At 43.8% G+C, this 27302-nt stretch overlaps 1 protein-coding gene across 1 annotated transcript in view; it reads left to right on the top strand.

Annotated features, from left to right (window-relative positions):
* XPO1 (exportin 1) overlaps positions 1-27302 on the top strand; it is a 144195-nt gene that overhangs the window by 79019 nt on the left and 37874 nt on the right. The window contains exons 8-14 of the mRNA XM_082249577.1: positions 7060-7108; positions 8978-9097; positions 9280-9408; positions 10139-10297; positions 23721-23918; positions 25884-26022; positions 26529-26710. Coding sequence (XP_082105703.1) covers positions 7060-7108; positions 8978-9097; positions 9280-9408; positions 10139-10297; positions 23721-23918; positions 25884-26022; positions 26529-26710 — 976 coding nt within the window. The remainder of the gene's footprint in view (positions 1-7059; positions 7109-8977; positions 9098-9279; positions 9409-10138; positions 10298-23720; positions 23919-25883; positions 26023-26528; positions 26711-27302) is intronic.

The following is a 27302-nucleotide window of genomic DNA, read 5'->3' as shown; positions in this document are numbered from 1 at the left end:
GGCTCCGATTGCCGCCTGACACCAGCGATCGCTGCTCCCCGCTAAGAGAGAGAACAGTCCGCTATTGTAAACATAGCTGACTATTATTCTCTCTGGAATGATCAGAGCTCCTGTGATCCTTCTATATAGGATCACAGGTCTCTATGGTCATTCCATAAGCCCCGCCCCATACAGTTATAATCACTCTAATTCTAAATTTTTTTTTTTATTTTTTTTTATACCAAAAATATGTAGCACAAAACAAATTGGCATAAAATGTTAAATTTTGATTTTGAAATGTATTTAATTTTTTTTTTTTTTTTTTTTTTTTTTGGGAATGGGAAAAAAAAAATATATATATAATATAATATATATATATATATATATATATATATATATATATATATATATATATATATATATATAATATTTATATTTATTTATTTATTTTTCCCCAGAATTGTCGCTCATTTTTTGTTTATAGCGCAAAAAAATAAAAATCGCAGAGTTGAACAAATACCACCAAAAGAAAGCTCTATTTGTGGGAAAAAAAGAACATCAGTTTTGTTTTGATACAGCGTTGCATGACCGGGCAATTGTCCGTTAAAGTAACGCAGTGCCGAATCGCAAAATATGGGCTGGTCATTAAGGGGGAAAATCTTCCGGTCCAGAAGTGGTTAATGACCAGGCCATTTTTTTCGATACAGCACTGCGTTGCTTTAACTGACAATTGCGCGGTCATGCTTCATTGTACCCCAAAAAAGAGACAACCTTTACTTGCTTTTTGTTCTGTGACCCCTTTTGGGGGTCCCGGAGACTGCATGGGGGCAGCCATTTTGCCATGGTTCATGACCCCTTTGTACCCATTTGTTTTGTTTGTATGGGCAACCATTTTCTGAAATTCCCTATTGATGATGTATAGGAGCCATTTTCTTGTGTTCCGAAGGCGGGACTGGCATGCAGCGCATTTTTTATTTTTTCTTCTGTGTTACTTTAGTTTTGACACTGACCAGGACTGCACGTCTTTTTCCAGGGGAGAAGCTATTCGGAGCCTCTCTGAACATGTTGATCAAAGGTATCATGGGGGGTAAGAGCACTAATCTACCCCAATTCTCTAAAGGCAAGGTGCCGCATTCTAGGCGGAGGCCTTCCTTTACTGTTCATAAATGTCTTTTTCATGCCTCTGGGTCACAGGAAAAAGGTAAACCGTTTTGATCTTTGGATGGGGGGGTCTAAGAAGCCTCGCGCCCGGTAAGTCCAAGAGCGGCAAATCCGGACCGGCAGACAAACACTCGTCTGCATGCAGGGTCACCCGAGTCTGGGGCGGGGTGACGTCTTCGATTTTTCCGGGAACCCTGGACTTCCTTGATTCAGGATAATTGGTTTACAAATTGATCAGTTTCAGATACAAAATCGAATTTCGGTCTTGTCCACGAGACAGGTTCTTCCGTCCAATCATCTATTGTCCCCAGTCAGGTTAAGGGACGTGAAAGGTGTGTGTCGCAAATGGTGATTGTGCTGGTTCCATCTTCGGAATGCTTTCAGGGGTTTTATTCAAACCTGTTCACTGTGCCCAGAAAAGAAGGCAAGGTGCGCCCCATCCTAGATCTTAAAGCCCTGAACCGCTTTATGCGGCTACAGAGGTTTTGGGTGGAGTTTATCCGTACGGTAGTGGAAATCCCTATCTATTGTGGACACCAGTGGTTTCTTCGCTTGGCGTTAGTTGAGCAGTATTATCGATTTTTGGCGTTACCCTTTGGTCTCACCTCCGTTCCCAGGATGTTTACCAAGGTTCTGGCTCTGGTGTTAGCATTGCTGTGACAGAGGGGGATTGCGGTACTGGGAAACCTGGACGATCTTCTGTTGAGACAAGTCCCTCATTCGGTTCTGTTGGAGAACTGGAGGTCACTGTCCGAACTCCGAATCCGCATTGACCCCGGTCCTGAGACTGGAGTACCTAGGCCTGAATCTGGATTCAGCCTTGGCCAGGGTTTTCCTCCCCTCGGACAAACTTTGAGTCACTGGACAACTCGCCTACGCGATTGTCTGGTTCCGGTTCAATCGGACAACGCCACGACTGTGGCTTACATCGATCATCAGGGGGGCACCAGGAGTGTCCAAGGAGGTGGCTGAGATTTTATACTTGAGCAGAAAGATTTGTTCCCAGCCTTCTGCTGTACACAACCCAGGTGTGGAAAACTGGCAGGCGGATTACCTGAGTCATCAGGTGTTGGTTCAAGGGGAGTGGTCCCTACACCCGGATGGGTTTCACCTATGTTCGGAGGGGGACCCCCGAGGTCGATCTGTTTGCCTCCTGCCTCAACAAGAATGTGCAGAGATTCGTAGCCAGGTCTCGAGATCCTCTGCCTGACTCCACAGACGCCCTGGTGCATCCTTCAGGAAATCAGACGCTCTTTTTGTCCTTTTGGATGGACCCCGTAAGGGACTGGCTGCGTCTGCAGCAAACATTTCCAGATGGATCAGACAGGCGGTGGTACAGGTCTATTCACTGAAGGGTCAGATTCCTCCTTTTCCTCCAGTGAAGGTGCATTCTACTAGAGTGCTGAGTGCCTCCTGGGCTTTTCGCCATCAGGCGTCGGTGCTACAAGTTTGCAAGGTGGCAACTTTGTTCCTGTCTTGTTCCCACCCCTCCTGTTTTTACTGCTTAGGGACATCCCTATAGTCTGATTAAGCAGAGCTGCGTCTGTCGAACGATAGAGAGAACTGGATTTTTATAAGAACTTACCGTAAAATCATTTTCTCTGAAGTGCGACAGACGCAGCATCTGCCCCTCTACTTTTGAGTTATGGGGTCTTTTTCTGTCACTGCTTGCAACACAATTGAATATAGCAGAGCCTGAGGGGCTATGCCGGCTGGGACAGCCCGTATAGGCATGGACAAGCTTTTTTTCCAACTAGTGCCTATCCCTAGTGGGAGGAGCATAACCCTATAGTCTATGATTAAGCAGAGCCATGTCTGTCGAACTTCAGAGAACAGGTTTTTACGGTAAGCTCTTACAAAAATCCAGCCCCCCCCCCCCCCCAATAGCTTATTTATTTTGTGGTATTTAAACACCACTGCGTTTTTTATCTTTTGTGCTATAAACCAAAAAAAGACCTACAGTTTTGAAGAAAAAAAACAACTTTACTTTGTGCTATAGAACATGTTCAACTAAAAAATGTAAATCAAATTTCTTTATCAGTTTAGGCCAATTTGTATTCTGCTACATAATGTTGGTAAAAATAAATTCCAAAAAGCGTATATTGATTGGTTTGCGCAAAAGTTATAGCATTTTACAAACTATGGGATAGATTTATGGTCGTTTTTTTTTTTTTTTTTGCAGGACGGCGACATTGCGGCGGACAAATCTGACACTAAGTGACTCTTTGGGGACCAGTGACTTGTGCTAAAACAAAATGCACTGTTCCTGTATAAATGGGGGGTTAACATCGGGCGATCAAAGGGTTAAGTGTGCTCCTAGGGAGTGCTTTCTAACTGTGTGGGATGGGCTGACTGCAGGAAGAGAGGGAACTATGTTCCTGGTTGGTAGAAAGACAAGATCTCTCTTCCTGTCTGACAGAATGGCGGTCTGCCTTGTTTACATAGGCAGACTGCCTTTCTGTCATTCTCCTGAACGATCGAAAGGTGGCTGGTGACCATCGCGGCCGCCGGACCTGCTGATTGGCTCCCGCTGTGTCCAGTCACAGCGGGAGCGTGGCTCCGGTGGTGCGTGCCCCATGGTGCCCACCTTTGCACTTATGGCTGCCCTGCCTCAGTAAATGTATGAAGGGCGGTCCTTAAGTGGTTAAAGACCAACAGCTGAAGGATCGAACACCGCTGATCACTCAGTTCTTGGTCTTCAGTGAGCAGAGAGCCGGTGACTGTCAGTCACTGATTTTCTGCTCTGTCCCTCCAATGCTCCCCTGGAGCATTGAGCTGTGCATAGAGCAGGAGCAGCTGGCTTAGTCTCCCCATAGCAGGTTGAGCCTGCTACCGCTCAGGCATCTGGGTGGATCCTGACATTAGTCAGAATCTTTCCACTCTGTGAGTGAGTGATGTCAGCCAACAGTGGACGTTAACCTGCTGTCTGCTGAATGTGGGTCACAGGAGTGCAGAACAAACTCAAACAAATCCCCAAGAGAAGTAGGCCGTGAAATATCAGTTTTTGTTTTGTTTTTTTAACCCTTTAATTTTTTTATTGGACAAACAAAGGTTTGTGTTGTTAAGAGTTGTTTCACACTAAGTGCCGGTTCACACTAGGGCGACCTGTGAGGCGACCTGGTCGCCTCACAGGTCGCCTCCCATAGGGAAGCTACGGACCCGTTCTAATAGGAGCGACACAAGTCGCTCCGACCTAGAAAAGGGGTCCGGAGCTTCTTTGGGGCGACCAGGAGGCGACCGCCATAGACTTCAATGTTATGAAGTCCGTGGCGGCCGCTCCGAGGTCGCGGCGCGCTGCTCGCACCGCGACCTCGGAGGTCGCCACCTAAAGTAGCGTCGCGGTAGTGTGAACCGGCGCTTAGGCGACACGACTCTGTACTACTTCGGGGGCGACTTGTGCATTGCCATGCACCACGACTTCGGAGCGACCTTCACATAATGGAAGTCTATGCAAGTCGCTCCGAGGTCGCCCCGAAGTAGTACAGGACCTGTGTCGCTCCTATTATAACGGGTCCTCTAGCGGTCAAGTCGCCTGACAAGTCGTGCTAGTGTGGACCGAGTCTAACACCCAAAGTACAGGGTACATACAAAAAATGGCCTTGGTACAAAAAAATAAAAACGACATTCAAAACTTGGAGAAAAAAAAACAAAAGGTAACAAAAGTCTGCAGAAGATACAGCATACTGTTTCATCACAATTGGGGGTCAACAAATAAAATTGAGTGCCTTTCGCATCCTAATAGTGTGTATAACGTATAACACGCAAAGGGGCCTATAAATACATTTTCCCCAATGTATTGTTTTGTGTAATAAAGAAAAACATGAGCAATGAGCACTGCCCATATTGGTACATTAACCACCCATGTATAGTCTATCTATACAGGGCCTAAATAATGTCTCTGCCTGTTAACGACTCCAATGTTGCTCTCCTAGACTATTTTAAGTATAATAACTCTGTGCCAAAGGTGTAATAAAATAATTATCAAGCTACTGTCACTATGTTCTGTTGAGTGTGCAAAATAATTGTGACCCTGCTTTAAATATTAGGTGTTTAACACCTAAAACAAGAAGGTTATATAAATAAAACTAACTATGTATCTAAAACAAAATATGCACTTTCAAAAATACAAGGTGGAATCAAAAAGTTTCGAAACTAGTTTTGTAACATGCCAGGCCAGCAGATGGCAGCACAAGGCTGCAGGCACAGTCACAGGGAGTCAGTGTGCCAACACATTGCCACAAATTTGAGGAATTTCCTCCACTCAAACGCCTATCCCTGACAAAGGAGCTAAACCTTCAGTACCCAGCCAGTTATGCAAACTTTTGCAATTTTTGCAAATTTGGTAGGACCCAACTAAATGCACATGATTTTGCAAGTTTTTTTGACCTCCAAATGAGCAGACAGCTGCAGGAAGAATGTGTCCCTAGAAACCACCCCCTGGGGACACATTTTAACCCTTTGATCGCCCCTGGTGTTAACCACTTCCCTGCCCATGTCAGTACAGGAACAGTGCATATTTGTAGCACCAATTACTGTAGTAATGTCAGGTGCCCGATCTGTCCGCCACAATGTCACAGTCCTAGTTTACCAGTAAAAAAAATAAATAAAAATGCCGTAAATCTTTCCCCTAGTTTGTAAACCTGATAAGTTTTGCGCAAATCGATATACACTTGATGGGAATTTTTTTTTACCAAAAATATGTAGCAGAATACATATTGGCCTAAAATGATTTAAAAAAAAAAAAGTGTGTGTGTATATGTATGTATGTATGTATATATATATATATATATATATATATATATATATATATATATATATATATATATATATTATATTTTTTTTTTTATTGGTAATATTTTATAGCAGAAAGTAAAGAGTTTCCCCCCAGAATTGTGTTTTTTGTTTATAACGCAAAAAATAATACACAGGTGGTCAAATACCACGCAAAGAAAGCTCTATTTGTGGGGAAAAAAGGACATCAATTTTATTTGGGTTCAGCGTCGCACGACTGCGCAACTGTCAGTTTAAACAGCGCATATCACAAAAAATGGCCTGGTCATTAAGGTGGTAAAACCTTCCGGTCCAGAAGTGGTTAACGTTGTATTTTACGCTTTATGATTAAAGGTCCATTCATCATTTGTTGTTGCATATAATCTCTATCTTGGGATATTTTTTTGCACACATTTTAAAGTATTCACTCATTTTATTTTGATTCTGGGCTGCATTGTCACTTTATTTAATTTTAAAGGTTCCATAATAATTTTTTACACGTTTTACACTTCTTGAGCTTTTTTGCAGCACATCCTTTATTAAATTAATATGTAGGGATGTACTTTTTCATTGTTACAGATTATTTTCATTTTCTAGTTTGGGAATAAATAAGTGTACCAATTTTCTGTTTTTGTTCAAGTATATCGCCTTTATCTGTAGACGCTGTTTAAATGCGCATCTGCTTGCCTGTTCACTGTTGTACAGTATATTGAAAGTCGGCAATTTCTGTGGGGTGTACTTTCACGTGTTTATTCCTCTACAATATTTTTTTCTAAACCACTTGCCATCCTTAGGCCCTAAGCATGGTATAATTTTTTTTCAGTGGACTTTTCACTTAAAGTGATCTGGGCATCTGTAAAGCCGACCGATATCTCTTACTACACTGTGAAGTGACAGTGCTAGGCCCTGGCATTTGGCTTCTCAAACCTCACAATGTTCTCTGCAGCATTCTCTTGCAAGCCCAGGTGGAGACGGTTCCTGGAAGGGTTGTGTAGTTTGCTGCTTTTTTTTATTACTATGATTATTTCAGCAGGTATGGGACACTGATATTTTTTTTAATTTATTACACATTCTGGAGTTGAACACTGTAAATACTGTGTAAGTTTGCTATACAAATAGTCTTGTTTTTTTTTTTCTTATTTTTTGCAGCATGTGTAATGAGTTCTCAAAGATATTTCAGCTCTGTCAATTTGTCATGGTAAGTATGCATAAATATGAAATGCTGCTAAACATGCATATCTTAGTTTTCATTTACACCAGATGCAGTTGAACGCGTTTTTAAGCACCGTATGAATGCATATGCAAAAAAAAAAAAAACAATGTATTTTAATGAGCCTAGTTTACACCTTTGTGGTTTTCATGTGTGTTTACATAGGAACAAGTTTGTAACATGCTGTGTTTTCTTATTTTATTTTTTTTTTTCGCTCCCTTTATGCATTTGCAAATTGGAGATTTACAAAAGCCCCTGCGTGTCTTTAAACACTCCTTCCTTCCTATCAACAATATCGGACAAGAGCCACTCCCACTATCTTGTGATTCTCACAAAAATTTGCAGTGTTTTTACTAAATACACCACTATAAAAGTGCATCAAAGCTCCCCAATATAAAAATATAATTCAATGCAATGCCGCTACAAGTGTTGCAATTCTTTGAACAATTATGCAAACAAAAGATAAAATTATTAAGCTACAAAAAAAAAAAAAATATAGATCTAGCTGGAACCGGCCGAGATTCTAACTGGTAATGGGCAGGCTGAATGTACCAAGTTGATCAACTGGGATACAACCAGCCTGCCAGATGCTGCTATAGCCGCTAGTGATGATCACGGACTGTAGAAATTCACACCGTGTATGGCCTGCCTTAATCTCAGTTTTACAAGAATATCAAGGCAAATGCCTAAAAATAAGTACAATTTGTGTAGGATTGGGTGTCACCTGAGTCTAGTTTCTTAACTGGATATATGTAAACATTTACAACCACTTTAAGTATTTCTCATATATGAGTGATAAAATGTATTAAAATGACAAAACACAAACTGGGAATTGATCAGCCTTTCATACAAGTCTGCAGAATTCCAATTTCCTCAGTAGAACCATGTGGACTTGATGGTACCCCACCCAGCAGGATGACATCAGCAGGCACCTCCATCTGATGCGTTATGTTCTGTTTGGAATTCCTCAGAGAGGTTTTTTTTTTAAACACGTACATGACACTTTTACTTAAGGGTGATAGCACTGGGGGAAGTTTTTACACAGCGAAGATTGTGAACAAGCCCTTTTTTTTTTTTTCTCTTCTGTATTGGATTGCACTAGAAAATATTTATTTTTTAGTATGTTTATTTTTTACCTTGTTTGCATAATTCTTCATAGATTTTCAGCACTTAGGCTAGGATCGGCACAAATTCCCGCAGGTGCAACTACCCGCACAGCGAGACTCGGGACCCACAGGCTGGTTCCCCTAATCGTAAGGGCACGCACCCACACTGGGAACCCTGGATTGCTGTGCGGGCTGCGACTTAAAAAATGGTGCAGGGACTTTTTCCTACGTGATGCAGGGCACAGCAGCCCATTCAAGGTGTGAACCTAGCCCTATAGTGGCATGAAATACAATTTTACATTGGGTGAGTTTAGTGGTCTGTTTAATAGGAGCGCTGCGCTAATATATTTGTAAACTACGTACATGCTAATGCATGTAAACGTGCACATGGAATTGCACACTGAACATGTGGGATGTGGTGTCAGCAAGCCCTTAGGCGTAACAGGCTTGCTATCATGAGAACTGCAAAACATACCATTTGTCTTTGCCTTTAGCTACTTCTTTTTATATTTGTAAACATTTTCTTTAATATTGCTCTGCTTGATTTTTTTTATTTTTCTAGTTCCGTCCTATGATTGATAAACAGACAGGCAAATGCTAGAACATTCTTTTCTGATATTTTAATAAGTAAATACTCATTAATACTGTTTTTTTTTTTTTTACCTGCATATTGTTTTTTTAGTTTTGACTTTTCCAAAATTTGAAATATTTATTTTTGAATTTTAAAATGTTTTTCTTCACTTTTACAAAGGAAAACTCCCAAAATGCCCCACTTGTCCATGCAACTTTGGAAACCCTTCTCAGATTTCTTAACTGGATTCCATTGGGATATATATTTGAAACCAAACTGATAAGCACATTAATTTATAAGGTATAGTGCTCAGTGTGAGAGTGTGTGTGAGAGTGTGTGTGAGAGTGTGTGTGAGAGTGTGTGTGAGAGTGTGTGTGAGAGTGTGTGTGAGAGTGGTTGTGAGAGTGGTTGTGTGTGTGTGTGTGTTTTCGCCATTGGTGGCAAAATATTTATGCCTTTTTGTGTTTTTTGTTTCTTTCCAGTTCTTAAATGTTCCAATGTTTCGAAATGTGTCTTTAAAATGTCTCACTGAAATAGCTGGAGTTAGTGTCAGCCAGTATGAGGAGCAGTTTGTAACACTTTTCACTTTGACAATGATGCAACTAAAGCAGGTAAGCCATGAAAGTGTGTGTTTTTATAATAGATGAAGAAAATTAAAAATATTTTTTCATTCTCCCAAAAACACTCAAGTGATGGATTAACTCTGACCTAGAAAACAGACTGCAGAACTAGGTCTTCTGTTATACTTACTATATTTACAAAATTGAAGTACAGCATGGATAAATATTCCAGATCCCAAAAAGATCCTGCCAACTTAAAGCGGATTTCCACCCAAAAATGGAACTTCCATTTTAGGTATTCTAACCCCCTGACATGCCACATTTGGCATGTCATTTTTTTTTGGGGGGGGGGCGGGTACCTAGTTTTGACAGGTACCCGCTCCCACTTCCGCTCGGATCGCCGCGGCGCCCTGAACGGAAGTTCTCCTCTCCCCCTCTCTCCTCTCCCCCTCCCTCCCTGCAATCTTCTGGGACATGTCAGAGGTCCCAGAACATTGCCGGCCAATCCAGACGCGCAGCGCGACTCGCGCATGCGCAGTGGGTACCCGGCTGTGAAGCCGCAAACTGTCACAGCCGGGTGCCCACAGCAGTGATGCTGGCGCCGAGGGAGAAGATCGAGGCTTCGGGCGGCCGCATCGCTGGACCGTTGGACAGGTGAGTGAAATGGCTGGATCTCCGCTTTAAGGTGGTTCTACAATGTTGGTAGCTGCCACTGGCAACAGTCTTCAATAAATGCTAGTCCTATTATTTAAACACAATTGAGACTTTCTTTTCTGTACAGATGCTGCCACTGAACACAAATATTCGCCTTGCATACGCCAATGGAAAAGATGATGAGCAGAACTTTATTCAAAACCTCAGCTTGTTTCTATGTACTTTTCTTAAAGAACATGGTCAGCTTATAGAAAAGAGGCTAAACTTAAGAGAAACTCTTATGGAGGTGAGTTTGTTTAGCTTACCAAAAAAAGGTGTAGATGTCATTAAAACCAGTGTATGTAGGGTATGCTAAATACGTTTGCTGTATACGAAGATTGAATCCGAGTTGCAAATTAATGGAAACGATAACGTAAAGTTCCCAGAAACGTAGTTTTCTCTTTCGTTCATTGACGGACACAGCTCCTGATCTTCATACCCATTGGGTTATCCTGCCTTCCAACAGGAGTAGGACACTAGGCAGAAAAATAATCTGGCTACGCCTATTGGCAGTCCCAGGAGATACACTCCCTCTCCCTAGGTACTCAGGTTTTTTTTTTTTTTTCTGCCTAGTTAGGAGTAAGGAGCTAGTTACTTGCTGGGATGTCTGCTGCTGCCATTTTTTAGATAGAATTTTTTTTCTCCTGGATTTTTCCTGTGAGATGCGAGTTTTACGCTGCCGGCCACCGGACGCTCTTGCCAGGGCCCCCCGTCCTGCCTGGGTCTGGTCCTTTAGGCCTAGGGATCTCTCCTGAGTCCCTGGAAGCCTCATGGTGCCACCACGTTGTAGCCTGTGTTTCAGTGCGCGGCGGCCATGTTTGTGTAGTCCGGCGGCAATTTTGCTGTTTGCCATTGAACATAGCGGCGGCAATGTCAGTGAAGCCCTGTGGGTGTCGATTTTAGTGGTGGGAGCCCCTCCTCATCCCCTGGTGCCGATTCCTGGATCTTTTTACTTCCTGATCACAGCGCATGCAGTGCAGATTATCCTGGTGGCTGCAGGTGCCTGTTTCTGCTTGGTGGTGAGTCTGGTGGGCTTCTCTGCCTCTCTGCTGAGGATCGCTTGGTGCTTTGTGCCTGGCGACTGGGTGGTGCTGCCAGCACGGTAGGAGTTGTCTCTTGCAGTGTTTTTACACCTTTTTCCCCTAAATGTCTTTCAGGACAGCACCTTGAGAGATGGATCATCCCTCTCATCAACAGGAAACACCCATTCCACCAAGCTTTAAAGGAGGCTTCTCCTCAGTTGCTCAGTTTTTTTATTTCCTCCAGCCGATGAACACCCAAGTGGGGAGTTAGGGGCTCTTAAGGTGCTGTCCTAGGAGACCAGGCTCCCTGCCTCCACCTTGCCTTTAATCTTTTGGAGAGTTTGTTCCTCTCATCCACACGATTGGCAGTGCTGTATGGGGCTCCCTCTTCCCCTTCAGTGCTCAGGGAGCCAGAACCACTTGTGAGTGCAGCCAGCCCCTAGGCGACAACAACTGGCGGTGAATCTTTTTTTTTTTTTTTTTTTTTGTCCACCGCCGCTCCATTTTTGAATTTGCCGCCGTCTTTCCGAATACGAGAAGACGCTCGTTCGGCCGGAAGAGAGGTATCCGGGAGAGGCGGCGCTCGTGGAGCGGGCGCAGGGGGACAGGGGAGGAACAGGGCTGGTGCTTATTTCCGGTCCGGCATAGAGACGCTTTGGGAATCCGGAACCGGTATCCTGAAGCTATCGGAACACACTGCCAGCACCGCTATGGACTGAGGCTCCGCAGCAGGTGTGACAGGTACCAGCAAGGCCCAGGTAATTGGGTACTTGCCCTTATTTTACTGTGGGGTCTCTCTCCTTCTCTCTTTTCCCTCCCTGGTGGCCTGTCTGGGCACAAGGGGGCTTATTCTGATACTTCCTGTGCACCTAGGTGACCCTGAGGTTTATAGGCTGATTCATTAGAAGGATTTTGTTTGGTGTTTGTTTTTTCTTTTCGTTCTGGCAGGCTAAAAGTTCTGACCTAATGGTTAAAAAGAAATGCCCTTCATGCAAAGTTTCCTGAACTTTGGAAGAAAACACTTTGTCAGGCATGCATTGACTCCCTGGTTAGATGTAGCGTCTTCAGCATGCAGCAACTTAATTGCATCAGTGAGGAAGGAACTGGACCAGAAAAAGATTAGTGCTGCTCAGCACCCTACTCCTGCGCTCAGAACCTGGTCCTCAGGCTGCCTCGATCTTGGAACTTGTACTCCTACTTGGCATCCACTATGGCTAGACTTTGCTGCCCCCTAAGACCGGGGCGGTCGACCAAGCACTGTAGATACAAAACAAAGAAAGGGCTCACCAGCCTAACGCATTATCGTCAGCGAGTTTGATAATAAAAGGATAAAAATCAGCTACTCCCAAACATGCGTGAAAGTCAAGCATTTCAATTCCATAAAGCAGCATCATTACAGGAGTCCAATATCTCATAAAAGCAGAGGGCTGACGCGTTTCGGGCCGTGCCTCTTCTTCAGAGCCTCAGATGCTACAATTCAATCCTTTCGGTCTTCTAGAACAGATCCTTCCTCGAGTCAGCCATCTGCCTCACATTCCTCTCAGGGCTCAGTCAATCCCTTCGGTGGAAGTGGAAATGGGTCCTCCTACCCAAGGAAGTTTTCCCCCCTCTCATTCTAATGAAGGTTCAGAGGAAGAATAGGAGGAAGGGGTAGAAAATATACCCTCAAAGTATAAACTGTCCTTAGAACCAGTAGGCGGTTTGTTAAAAGCAGTTTATTTCACATTAGGCTTGGGAGAAGAGAAGAAAGATTTATCCCACCATGATAGGATGTATGCAGGTCTGGGTGAACCTAAAGGTTGCACCTTCCTGGTGCATTCAACCATCTCAGAGGCCATTAAAAAAAAAAAAAAAAGAATGGGCCGAACCAGAGAGGAAACCCTCATTTCCTAAGGCATATCAAAGGCGTTTTTCTTTTGATGAAGACCCAGGGGCACTTTGGTTTAAAGTACCAAAAATTAATACGGCTTTCTCCCAAGTTTCCAGATCGACTGATTTGGCATTTGAGAATATTGGAATATTAAAAGATCCCATGGACAAAAGAATAGATCAGCAGCTTAAAAGAGCCTTGCAGTCCATCATGGGCAATCTCATACCAGCTATGGCAGTGACTTGTGTTTCCAGAAACTTGGAGTACTTGGTTAACCTGCTCCAGAGCCCATATCACTGCAGATTCGCCAAAACAAGAAATCCTTGATTCTTTTTCCACACTGTCTACGGCCATAGCCTAGATTGCGGATGCATCAGCAGAATCTGTTAGGATGACGGCAAGATCATCAGCTTTAGCCAACTCAGCCAGAAGAGCTCTGTGGTTGAAGACTTGGCCCGGGGATTCAGCATCCAAGAGCAAGCTGTGTAGGATTCTGTTTCTAGGGGATCAAATGTTTGCTCCTGAGTTACTCAGTTTTAGACAGAACAGCCGACAAAAGGTCATTCCCTATTAAAAAGAAATACAGCCAGCTAAATGTCTTTTTTTAACCTCAAGGGGCTCAGCATGATAGCAGGCCCCAAGAGAAAAGAAAAAAAATGGTCGGCACATAAGTCTAGGGGGAAAAGAAGCGTTCTTTTCCATCCTCCTATGTCAACCTACAAAGCACAATGACCTTATGTTGCCGGTGGGAGGAAGACTGAAAGAATTCCTCCCCCACTGGGCAGCTATGACAAAAAATCAATATATTTTGGCTATGCTGTCCCAGGGCTACAGATAGAATTTTCAGATCCGCCTCCAGAAAGATATTTTGTCACAAACCTTCCAAGAGACCCAACAAAAGCCCTGGCTATGTCCTAATAAAGGACTCAACAGGGAGTTGAGTCGAGTATCATCAGAACGACATCAGGGATTCTATTCCCATATTTTTCTGATAAGGAAGCCATCCGGGGATTTTTGCCTCATTCTCAACCTGAAACTATTAAACCGGTCAGTCCTGTACAAAAGATTTCATATGGATTCAATCTTCACTGTCAGGAATTTGTTCACTGTCAGGAATTTGTTGACCAAAGGATACTTCATGGCGTTGATCGATTTAAGGGATGCTTATCTGCATAGTCCCATAGCCGCTCAGTCCCAAAGGTTCCTGAGGTTGGCTGTGCCTATGGGGAAGGAAATCCTCTGCAATTCAGAACCCTGCCTTTCGGCCTTTCATCTGTCCCTCGTATAAGGACATTGCATATTTGAGGATTCCGAGGACAGATAAGTCTTATACTCTAACACTGTACAGTTATAGAGTGTCTGTGTTCTTCACTCCCCATTGGGGCCCTGCTCTGCTGCCTATGCATCCAATGATTCTGTCTCTCAGGCACAAACCCTGCCTCGGTGGGGTCTCCAGTCCAGGCTCCTCCAGCTGTCGCACACCACCAAGCACCAACCCTGGAGTGCCCATAACTCTGCTCTGCCGCTGGACAAAGGGGAGGGGAGAAAGGCAGAGCTGGCTGGCTGTACTGGTCTCAGTGGGGTGGCATAGATCAGTGGTCCTCAACTCTGGTCCTCAGGGCCCACTAACAGGCCAGATTTTAAATATTACCTTGGGGAGATGCAGACTAGAGTAATGCAATCACTGAGCAGCAAATTATATCACCTGGGATGTATTTCAGTTATCTTGCAAACCTGGCCTGTTAGTGGGCCCTGAGGACCAGGGTTGGGGACCAGGGGCATAGATCACGGGAGGGACGATCACCACTTCTGGAGCTTGGACACCAGAGAGTCTCTGAGAGAGAGATAGCCGTGTCATACGCTTTGACTTGTCTGTCACTGATCACTCCGTTCTGTCGGGATTCGGGAGAGTGTCAGGAGAAGACGGGTCTTCAGTGTTGCCACTGGGCTGTGCGCGCGGCGCCTATACTCAGTGATCGTCCAGTGGTAGCGCCAGCCCTGACTACAGGGTAATTCCGAGTGTGGCTCAGGATTACCGCTTTTGGTACTCTCTGGATTACTGCCTGGGAGGCTACTAAGAGCAAGGAACTCCCTCCTTCTCGGCTCATAGTAAGTTTTTTTTTTTTTAGTCCCTCAGGGTCGACTGACAAGGGCTCTAAGCCTTTCACGGCCTCCTCTGGAGCATCCAAATTGAACGTCTTTGGGAATGCCCAGTGCGCATTCAATCGACAATGCCACGACCGTGGCTTATGTCAATCACCAGGGGGGCACAAGAAGTGTCCTGGCAGCTCTGAAGGTGGTCGGCATTCTAAGGTAGGCAGAACAGTTGGTTTCAGCCCTCTTCGCCGTACAGCTTTCCAGTGTGGAAAACTGGCAGGCGGATTACCTCAGTCGGTAGGCTTTGGACCAAGGGGAGTTGTCCCTTCGTCCGGAGGGGTTTTACCAGTTGTGTCTCCGGTGGGGCATCCCCGAGGTGGATCTGTTGGTGTCTCAGCTCAACAGACAGGTGCAGTGGTTTGTGGCTTGGTCAGGGGATCCTCTGGCAGACACCACAGAGGGTACTGGTGGCCCCGTAACGTCTGAACTATGCCTTCCCTTCTCTCAAGCTTCTACCAAGACTTCTATGCAGAATTGAGGCAGAAGGAATTCCGGTCATCTTAGTGGCTCCGGACAGGCCTCACCGGGCTTGGTACGCCGATCTGGTGCAGCTGGTCGCTGACGTTCCTTGGAAGCCTCTTCCCAGAAAGGATCTGCTTTCCCAAGGACCAATCTTCCATTCTCTTTAGAGTTGTTGGCTTTGATGGCTTGGCTGTTGATTGCCAGGTGCTAAAGAATAGAGGTTTATTTGAGTCAGTAAATGATACGCTGTTATTAAAAGCTAGGAAATCCACGTAAGATGGTAGATCTTCCTAGAAGTAGAAGACTTGCATTGTGTGGCAAGAGTCTCTTGAGGTTCATCCTCGCTCCTTCTCGGTGGTTGGGACCTTGACCTTCCTTCAACGGGGGTTGAACAGAAATTGGTCTTGAGTACCATCAAGGGCCAGGTGTCTGCTTTAGCGGTCTTCTTCCAACGACCCTTGGCCCGCACTCCCTGATGCGTATTTATAAGACTTATGTTGCGGAGGTGTGAGTCTTTTGGGGTTCTCCCTCGCTTTTTTTCGGTGTGTTGGATCTTTGCTTTCCTCCAACGGGGGGTTGAGCAGCTCCTGACCTGGAGTACAATCAAGGGCCAGGTTTTAGCCTTGGTGGTTTTCTTTCAACGTCCATTGGCAACACTTTCATTGGTGCGTTCCCTTATCCAGGGAGCTCCAGACTTGGTTCCTCCAGTGCGGGCTTCATTACAGCAGTGGGTCTTCAAATTGGTATTGTCAGTTATCCAGGAATCTCCCTTCGAAAAAGGTTCCCCTGCTTACGTTGTCCTAGAAGGTGGCCTTTTTTGGTGGCTATTACTTCTGCGTGCATTGTTTTCAGAGCTGACAGCGTTTTCTTGTGGTTCACCTTACCTGTTGGTTTACAGAGCTAAGGTGGTTCTTCGTCCCTGTCCATTCTTCCTTCCAAAGGTCGTCTCTGATTTCCATTTGAATGAAGACATTGTTTCCTTCTTTATGTCCCAGGCCTAAACATCCTAAGGAAATTGCTCTGCATTTCCTGGATGTGGTTCGGGCAATCATGGTGTACCTGGCAGCTACGGAGTCTTTTAGGAAGTCAGACTCACTATTTGTACTCACGGTTGGACCTCAAAGGGTTGACCGTTTCTGCTGCGACCATTTCCCGATGGATCAGGCCTATTCAATTAGGGGTCAGGCTGCCTCCTGGGCTTTCCTCCGTCATCAAGCATCAGTGACGAAGGTTTGCAAGGCGGCCACCTGGTTGTTACATAGTTACATAGTTAATAGTAGGTGAGGTTGAATAAAGACAATAGTCCATCCAGTTCAACCTGTGTAGGTGTGTGTGGCTGTAATCATCTCACATACCCCTGAATGTTCTGATCCTTGAGATGTAAGTCTAAGAGTCTTTTGAAAGCCACCATACTACCCGCAGAAACCACCTCTTGTGGTAGAGAATTCCACAATCTTGTAGCCCTAACAGTAAAGAACCCCCCACGTTGCCTGAGGTTAAAACGCTTCTCCTCTAATCGCATTGTATGCCCTCGAGTCCTCATGCAATCCCTTCGAATGAACAGCTTTTTTTCTAAGCTGGGATCCCCATTAAGATATTTATAAATTGCTATCATGTCCCCCCTCAGACGTCTCTTCTCCAGGGAGAATAAATCGAGCGATTGTAGACGCTCTTCATAGTCAAGGTCCTCCAATCCCCTAATTAGTTTAGTTGCCCTTCTCTGTACTCTCTCCAGCTCCAACACATCCCTCCTGAGGACTGGCGACCAGAACTGGACAGAATACTCCAGATGCGGTCGGACCAGAGTTTTATAAAGTGGAAGGATTATAGTCTTATCTCTGGAATACATCCCTTTCTTTATGCATGCCAATATTCTGCTGGCTTTGGCAGCTGCCGCTTGACATTGCATGCTGTTGCCTAATCTATCATCAACCAAGACTCCCAGATCCTTCTCCATTTTTGATTCCCCCAAGGGTTCCCCTCCTAACGTGTATTGTGCTTTTATGTTTTTAGTCCCCAAGTGCAAAACCTTACACTTCTCCGCGTTAAACCTCATTTGCCATGTCCGTGCCCACTCTGTAATTTTGTCCAGGTCATTCTGTAGGATATCTGCTTCAAGCTGTGCAGTTATTGCTCTGGCCAATTTTGTGTCATCTGCAAAAACTGATATCGAACTACTGATCCCGACCTCAATGTTTATGAATAAATTGAACAAGGTTGGTCCCAGGACTGAGCCCTGGGGCACCCCGCTTACTACCTCAGACCAGTCTGAGTATGCGCTGTTTATTACCACTCTTTGGACACGCCCTTTAAGCCAATTCCGTATCCAAGAGCAAACCCTGCTGTCGATACCTGCAGATCTTATTTTATAAATTAAGCGCTTGTGGGGAACTGTATCAAACGCCTTAGCGAAATCCAAGTACACCACATCCACTGGTCTCCCCCTATCTAGCTCACAGCTCACCTCCTCGTAAAATGTTAATAGATTGGTTTGACAAGAACGCCCATTTGTAAACCCGTGCTGATTACTGCTGATGATGTTGTTGTCTTTAGCAAACTCTACGATATAGTCCCTTATCATCCCCTCCAGAAGTTTACATACTATTGATGTCAAACTGACAGGCCTATAATTTCCCGGGATATGCCTCTGGCCCTTTTTGAATATCGGAATCACGTTAGCTTTCTTCCAATCCCCTGGTACATCTCCTGTCCTAATACTGTCAGCAAAGATCAGGAACAGTGGTCTGGATATAACCTTACTGAGTTCCTTGAGTACTCTCGGATGTACGCCATCCGGGCCTGGTGATTTGTTTGTGTTGAGTTTATCCAGCCTTTCCCTGATTTCACCCTCTGTTAGCCATAGTGGCAAGTCCTGTGTATTACTACTAACCAAACAGTCATGGTCAGTGTACCCCTCCGTTTCCTGTGTAAAGACTGACGAGAAAAAAGCATTCAGCACGGTTGCTTTTTCAGTGTCCTCTGTAACCATCCTCCCATCATTGTTAATTATGTGTGCAATATGCTCTGCCCTAGTTTTTTGCTGTTGATATATTTAAAGAATTTCTTTGGGTTTTTTTTACTATCCTCCGCTATTTGTCTCTCAAAGTTGATTTTAGCCATCTTGATTTCTTGTTTACTTTTCTTATTTGCCTCCTTGTATTGCTCGAAAGCCGATACTGTGCCCTCTGATTTATACTTCTTGAAGGCCAATTTTTTTCCCCTAATAAGTTTTTTGACGCTACGGTTTAGCCAGCCAGGTTTGGCTTTGTCTCTTCTAAATTTATTTCCCATAGGAATGCACTGCAAGATGCCTTTGCCTAATATGTTCCTAAAGCATTCCCATTTTTCCTCTGTGGTCAGGGATCCCAGGGTTTGGTCCCAGTTTACCCTTTCCATCAATGAGTACAATTTTGGAAAGTTTGCCCTTCTGAAGTTTAGGGTTCTTATGTTCCCCACTTGCCTTGTTATATTGTTGTTTATACTAAATGTGATCATCCTGTGATCGCTAGAGCCCAGATTGTCCTGGACTCCTACCTGCGAGATTAGGTCTGGGTTATTAGTGATCAATAGATCCAGGACTGCATTTTCTCTAGTCGGAGAATACACCAACTGTGACATGTAATTATCCTGTAAGGTTCCCGTGAATAGGCGGGCCTTCTGTGAGTGTGCAGTCCCCTCGTCCCAGTCAATGTTGGGATAATTGAAGTCCCCCAATATGACGACTGATCCCAATTTTGCCACTTTACTCATTAGTGCTAAGAATTCCAGCTCTACCTCCTCCCCTTGGTTAGGTGGCCTATAGCAAACCCCCACAATTACTTTCCTCTTTTCTCCTTCCCTATGGAGTTCAACCCACACAGATTCTAAATCCATGCTCATCCCATCCGTAATGTCACTCCTTTCTATCACCTTTATATTGTTCTTGACATAGAGACATACCCCTCCCCCTCTTTTTCCTACCCTGTCCTTCCGGTACACCGAATACCCTTGGATATTGGCCAGCCAGTCATGTGAGGGGTCGAACCAAGTCTCTGTTATTCCCACAAGGTCTATGTCCTCCTCATGTACCAATATTTCCAACTCATCCATTTTATTAGCTAGGCTCCTGGCATTAGCATATACCCCTCTTAATTTTACGGAAGTTAAGCGCAATTGGCGGTTATGTTTATTCCTGTTTGGTCTGAGATTTTCCCGCACAGACCTGCCAATTGACATTGTGGACCTACTGTCGCTGCTGACCCTACAGCTGCCTTCAGTCCTCTGCTCCCTCCTGACTGACTCTACTTCTGAGCCCTCCCCCCCGTCTCCTAGTTTAAAAGCTCCTCCAACTTGGTGGCCATCTTTCTCCCCAAAAGAGCTGTACCGTCCCCATTAAGGTGCAGCCCATCCTTACTAAAGAGCCAGTAGCCGACTGAGAAGTCAGCCCAGTTCTCCAGGAACCCAAACCCCTCCTTCCTACACCAATTCCTTAGCCACTTGTTAAGTTCCCTAATCTCCTTCTGCCTCTCCTGTGTGGCTCGAGGTACAGGCAGTATTTCAGAGAAAACCACCTTGGAGGTCCTTTTCCTCAATCTATTACCTAAGTCCCTGAAATCGTTCTTAAGGATCCTCCACCTACCTTTAACTTTGTCATTAGTGCCCACATGCACCATGACCGCTGGGTCATCCCCAGCCCCCCCCCATCAATCCTGTCTGCCAGATCTGCGATGTGCCGAACTCGGGCGCCCGGTAAACAACAAACTGTTCGGTTCACGAGATCTTTTTTACAGATTGCCCTCTCTGTCCTCTTGATAATTGAGTCCCCAACTACCACAACCTTTCTAACCTTTCCTGAGTTACCGCCCCCCTTCTTCCTGGAGCCGACCCCCCCCCCCCCCCTGGCAGCTGGGGGAGGGCGTGTTCTCCAGCTCTGCCACCCCTGAGTTGATATCCCCCTCAACCTGCAACTCGGCAAATTTGTTAGGGTGTACCAACTCAGGATTGGCCTCCCTGGCACTCCTCCCTCTACCCTTCCTAACAGTCACCCAGCTGCGTACCTCTGCTGCCTGCGTCTCCTCTGTTCCTCCCTCCTCTATGCTGGCCCCTACCAGCTCCTGATAGGCAATGTCCAAGCTCCTTTCCAGGTTGTTGATGCCACGCAGTGTTGCCACTGTGTTCTGTAGGTCCAGGATCTGGTCTACCAGAGCAACAAGTCGCTCACATCTTGCACAGCAGTATTCGCCCTCGATTGGTTCATCAAGGAACGCATACATGCAGCAAGAAGTGCACTGAGTAGCATCCGCAATCCTGTTGGACATTATTACCCTCTACTCTATGGGGATAATATTAACGACCTGCTCTTCCTTACCTACACTACCTCTGTCTCCCCTGGTACTAAACCTGGGGTCCTCACCAGTCGCTAAGATACTCACCAGTCGCAAAGATCCAACAGACGCAACGATACTCACCAGTCGCAAGGATACTCACCAGTCGCAAAGAACCGAGACGCAAAGATACTCACCAGTCGCAAGGATACTCACCAGTCGCAAGGATACCCACCAGTCGCAAGGATACCCACCAGTCGCAGGATACTCACCAGTCGCAGGGATACTCACCAGTCGCAGGGATACTCACCAGTCGCAAGGATACTCACCAGTCGCAAGGATACTCACCAGTCGCAAGGATACTCACCAGTCGCAAGGATACTCACCAGTCGCAAGGATACTCACCAGTCGCAAGGATACTCACCAGTCGCAAGGATACTCACCAGTCGCAAGGATACTCACCAGTCGCAAGGATACTCACCAGTCACAAGGGTGTCTGTGCACACTTTTACAAAATTTAGAAAGTGTTTGTGTTGGCATCTGCTAATGCTTCCTTCGGCCGCAAGGTTTTGCAGGCTGCTGTTTAGAGGACCTGGTCCTCTTTGAGGGTGTATTTTTTTTTTTTTTTTTTTTTTTTTTTTATATTCAGGGGAGCTCCAATTGTTTATGGTTGAGTCCATGTTACCTGGTAGGCTATGGGTTAGCCTTGGGAATTTTTTTTCTGCTGTTTTCCCACCCCTCATGTCCCAATGGTTAAGAAGAATCAGAAGCCGTGTCCATCAATAAAAAGAAAAAATTGGATTTTTAACTTATCGTAAAAGCCATTTCTTTGATGATCATTGATGGAGACAGCACCCACCCCTCTATGGAGTTAGCTTTTCTTCTCGCCTATAGCTGAATGTGGGTGTATCCCCTGGGACTGCTAATAAGCCTATTCAAGCTTTTTTCTGCCTAGTGTCCTACTCCTTTAGAGGGCAGTATAACCCAATGGTTGGAAATCATGAGCTGTGTCTGTCAATGAACTTCAGAGAAATGGATTTTACCGTAAGTCAAAACCCCCATTATTTTAGGACTTTAGATGTATAAATGTGCAGTCACACTTGTGAAAAATGTATTTGTCCTCCCTAGTGTTTATACAGTTGCTTGGTTTATGCAATTTTACTCTCTATAGTATACCCATCCAATGTCAAATAACAGCCCTTCAGTGAAGATGAATGTAAGCAATTATGGGTCTTTACAGAACACTTTTTATATATAACATTCTTACGAATTTGAGACAGTGTGGGCAGTTATCAGGGCAGCAACTATTGGACTTTCAGTAATCCCTTACAATAAGGCTTTTAAGGGAAACCTTTTCTCAATGAAAATGGAAGATATCGTATGCGGATAAGGGGATCTAAGGTTATTGGTTTGTAAATTTGTTCCAGGTCAACAACTGAAAGTATCAAGGCCAGAAGGCATTTTCAAATAGTCGGCAGTACTCTCATTTCTGCCTGGAAATGATCATTTAGAGTAGAACTTGCACAAGGCTATAGACAATCAAATATTTTATATATCCCTAGAAAAAAACTATAAAGCAAGTCCTTTTTGACCATGCTAGCTGCAGGTACTGCAAAGTAATTTTCAAAATTGACACAAAAACCAGAAAAGTGGTTTTGACACTCTGCTCTCCCCATTTGATGTGATTAGAAGACTGTCCAGTCAATGCTGGAAGCGGGGCCCCTTCACACCTATACATGTGCTTTACCATTTGCACTGCAAGCACAAGGAACAATGTAAATCCAGTAGAACACTGGCCAGGATATGGAAATTAACCACTTAAGCCCCGGAGGATTTTCCTGCTAAAAGACCAGGGGGTATTTTGCGATTCGGCACTGCGTGACTTTAACGGACAATTGCGCGGTCTTGCGACGCTGTACCTTAACGAATTTGACGTCCTTTTCCCACAAACAGAGCTTTCTTTTGGTGGTATTTGATCACCTGTGCGATTTTTTTTTTTTTTTTTTTTTTTTTTTTATCACGCGCTATAAACAAAAAAAGAGCGTCGATTTTGCAAAAATAGCAATATTTTTCACATTTTTTTATATGAAATTCCCCCCCCCCCCCCCCGAAAAAATGTAAAAATCAAAATTTAACATTTTCGGCCAATTTGTTTTATGCTACCTATGTTTGGTGAAAAAATCGCAAAAAGTGTATTTTGATTTGTTTGCGCAAAAGTTATCGCGTTTACTAACAAAGGGAAAGATTTTTTTTTTTTTGCGGTACTGCGACATTGGGGCGGACAGATCGGACCCTTGACTGACATTTTTGACACTTTTGGGGTTACCAGTGACATTTCTACAGTAATCAGTGCTATACATATGCACTGTTACTGTAAAAATACACTGGTAGTGAAGGGGTTAACTTTATTTGGGAGGGAGGGGCTGTGTGTGTCCCTAGGGGCGTGCTTTCTACTGTAATTGGCTGTGGCTTGAGCTGTAAGGACATTGATCAATGGATCTACATAGTAGATCCGTGTGATCAGTGTCTTTACACCGAGGAGAATGACAGGCAACTTGTTTACCGCGCTCGCTCCCCAGACCCTCCCAGGCTAGTGACGTTAATTAACGTCACTCTGCCTTGCAGGGGCTGACCGCCGCAGTAAATTTACTTGCGGCGGTCGGCAAGCGGTTAAAAATGTGTGGGTTTAATAGGTTGGGTAAATGTTTTTTCTAAGTAATCATGTCCTGTTATAATAAAAACCCAGTTGGGACTGGTTCTATTCAAGGATAAATAGAAAGTGCTTTGGTAGTTTATTAATTACTTTAAATGGCAAACACTTTCCATAATTTGAATGCTTTACTTATTCTAATCCAGGCTCTACACTACATGTTGCTGGTATCTGAAGTAGAAGAAACCGAAATATTCAAAATCTGCCTGGAGTATTGGAACCATTTGGCAGCAGAGTTATACAGGGAGAGCCCTTTTTCCACATCGGCATCCCCACTTCTTTCTGGCAGTCAACATTTTGATGTTCCCCCAAGACGACAGCTCTATTTGCCAGTTCTCTCAAAGGTAGTGTTTTATGTGATTGTATTCTTTGATGTCTTACCGTAATTCTGTTAATTGCAACATTAATATACGAGTGCTGCTGGTGCATTAAACTCTGAACATTTCCATTGTTTATTGCCAAAATCCACTTTCTATTGTCCTTTGAGGAATGCAGGTTATTTTAGGGTTATACTACCTATGTTTTTGCTAAATTTTTTTTTTTTTTCCTTGCTCTTTCATTGGATGATTTAGTTGAGATCCTTCCCTATAGTGCTGCTTTAAATAGTTTCTACATGGCATTTATCCAGGTGTTACCACCAGTTTTCACCATGGAAGGGGTTAATGCCGATGGGCCAAGTGCTGATGTCGTCTTCTGGGTTATAACCTGCGTTCTTGCCATTCAGCGTAGAAGAAACTCTATTCTGCTGCTGCTGATACTATTTTACTAGCCTCTTGTCGAACTCCAGTCTTTGAGCTGACCACCCACTGTGACCTATTCCCATTTAGTTGCCAACCCCTAATCGGCACTGGATGCCTTGGCTTATGAGTACCTAAAGCTTTGCCTAGCGCTTAGTTTAGCACACAGTTTTACTTCACCCTGATCGTTTTAGCTAAGTTTACCCTAGCTTCAAAAGCAGGTGTTCTCATGAGTGTTTTTTGAAGGTCCATTGTGTGCATTGCAGCTCCCAGTGGTATTCACATGGTTGCGTTGCATCAAAATGTACCTAATGTGTTTGCCAGGCTTTGACGCTTTCCTAATGTTTTTAGGTCCTTTTTAAGCGTGTCACCAACACCCCTATGGCATTCACAACACGTTTGAGATGCGTTTTTAGAAAACGTTTACTAGCTGAGATAAAAATACAAAAATCCATACAATAAAAAAAATCAACGGAGATGGGGCATCTGGCAAGCATTTTTTAATGTGATGCATCAAAAACACTCCTTTAATGCAACTTATTGCATTAGGTGCACTAATGGGTGCTCAGATTTCTTTGTACATTTAAATTAGCCTTTAGGATTGTAAAACCTTGGATTGTAGAAAGGCTGATATTTTTCACTGGACCAGTTTTGTCCTAGGTTCCCTCTTGGGGCCTGTTCCTTCTAGATGTTATCCCCATTTTACGGTTGACAACACAGCATTTCTTATGTGGGAATAATTTTGTTCTGCCTGTTTTTATGGGTTCTGATAGAACAGATTCTTGCTGATTCAAGTTCAGTTTTTCCCTTCCATGTTGTCATTCCCCTTTGTTGGTGACCTCTTTCTATCCTTGTCTTTTGAGCATGAGGTTGATGCTCTGTAGCCTTCCCCTTGCTTGGCAATAACTGGTCTAGATTTAAGCACTGCCCTTCATGTGGCTTCAGGGCTATATAGGCAATTAATTTTGGTTGTAATGGATCTAAAAGTTTAACTATACCTTCTAATAATAGTGGTCCAATTGGGTTATCTGTATAATGGCCAACTGTCTCGATGTTAAAGTACATATCTCCTTCAAAACTGTACCTGGCCACCAGCCACCCCCTTCTGTATTTTAAAAATGTTGATTGTGCAGAACAGTGCCTTGCGTTAAGGCAACCCATGTCCTAGCCTTAATAGTTTTTTGTCTTTCGTATTTCACATAATTTTGTATGCTGTTAAAGTGAACCTGACTTGTCCCTCAGACTGTATTACAAATTTGGTAAACTACAAACACTTTTCTTGCAAATACCTGTACTTCTTTTTTTTTTTTTTTTTTAATCCGATTGGGCCTTGAGGGATCCTCTCTCCCGCAATGCTTGCAGAACCCTTCTATTCTTTACAAGTCTTGTCCCATCTCTGATCCTCGCAACTGTCCTTTATGGGTCCAGCATTTTAAAGGCTTCTTTGGTCATAGTTTCTGCTACTTGAAAGTTAAATTTATGATGAACAAGACCTTGGGGAAAAGTGATCCATCTTTAAAGAAAACTTGTTTAACTAGATTTTATATTAAGATGGGTAACGTTCTTTTGCAGGTGCGTTTATTGATGGTTAGTCGAATGGCAAAACCAGAAGAAGTTTTGGTTGTAGAGAATGATCAGGGTGAAGTGGTTCGTGAATTTATGAAGGACACAGATTCCATCAATCTGTACAAAAACATGAGGGAAACTTTGGGTAAGGATGTCTTCAGCTTTGTACATTTTTGTTAGAAACTTGCTCATTCTGATTTCAGATTAAGCTTCATGGTGTATTGTTGTTCACAAGTATGTCTAATTGCTATGGCAATTTTATGTTGCTCTGGTCGCCTCCTAAAATAGTAGTTTTGGTTGTCATTCTGAGCCACATATTTTTTGTATGGGTTACAAAGGACTTCTGATACTACTTACTCTTCTGATCTGCATACTTGTTCTCGGTCAGCAGCTCCAAGTAGTGAAGCCGACGGTAAAGCAGCTAGAGATTCAGTAAGGTCATCTGTGACTGCCTACATAATGCTCTCATAGGTTTCTTCTGCATTTCTAATTTATTCAGCTTCCAAAACCCCTTATGTGTCCTACTTACTATTACCTACTCTCATGTTCAATGCTTAGTCAGCTTGGCTACCATGTGGTTCCAACTTTTTTTTTTTAATGTCCCAACAATTTTATTTTTCCTTACTGGTTAACTTGTTTTTCTCTTTTTAGTATACCTCACTCATTTGGATTATGCAGACACAGAAAGAATTATGACTGAGAAACTGCACAACCAAGTAAATGGGACAGAGTGGTCATGGAAAAATCTGAATACTTTGTGTTGGGCTATTGGTTCGATCAGTGGAGCCATGCATGAAGAAGATGAGAAGAGGTTTCTAGTTACAGTCATCAAAGTAAGTGAGTGTGCTTGGTAAAATATTTATGCTTGCTTTTTTTTTTTTTTTTTTTTTTTTTTTTTTAATTTAGGTGATAATCACATGGAGTATATATACCCTGCATGAGTTGTTCTGTGTATTTTCCTTTGATTTTCAGTGGAAAATAGTGAATTTCAAAGGTTAACTCAAAAACTATGGTAATACTCTGATTGGGATGGTTTAATAGAAATAGGGCTGAAAATGTACTTGCCATGCAACTAGAAACCTTGCCTTATGATCTCTGATGGTGAGCATCAGCCAATGTGTACTCGTATTCCTCCTTTTCAGTAGAGATCATATCATGAAATAACTATATAATTTTGGTAATGTGATTGGCAATGGGGAGCAATCTACATATATTTACAAGATCATACAAGGGTGAAAGTGATGCCTAAATATACAGTTAATGGGTATACAGAATAAGTAGTATTTTAAACAGGGAAAACTTTGGATAAACCGTAGGAACAGAAACAGACTTCAAAGTATAAGCAGAAGGCCCAGCAGGCATGATAGATGTTTCACCGCAGAAGAACCATGGTGTTAGGATTTACAAAAGGCAGACCCAGAAGTG

This window comes from Pelophylax lessonae, assembly GCF_965119305.1.
Source record: "Pelophylax lessonae genome assembly, chromosome: 3".
NCBI lineage: Eukaryota > Metazoa > Chordata > Amphibia > Anura > Ranidae > Pelophylax > Pelophylax lessonae.
Note: the sequence above shows the minus strand (reverse complement) of the source record. Positions and strands in the feature narration are given on the sequence as shown.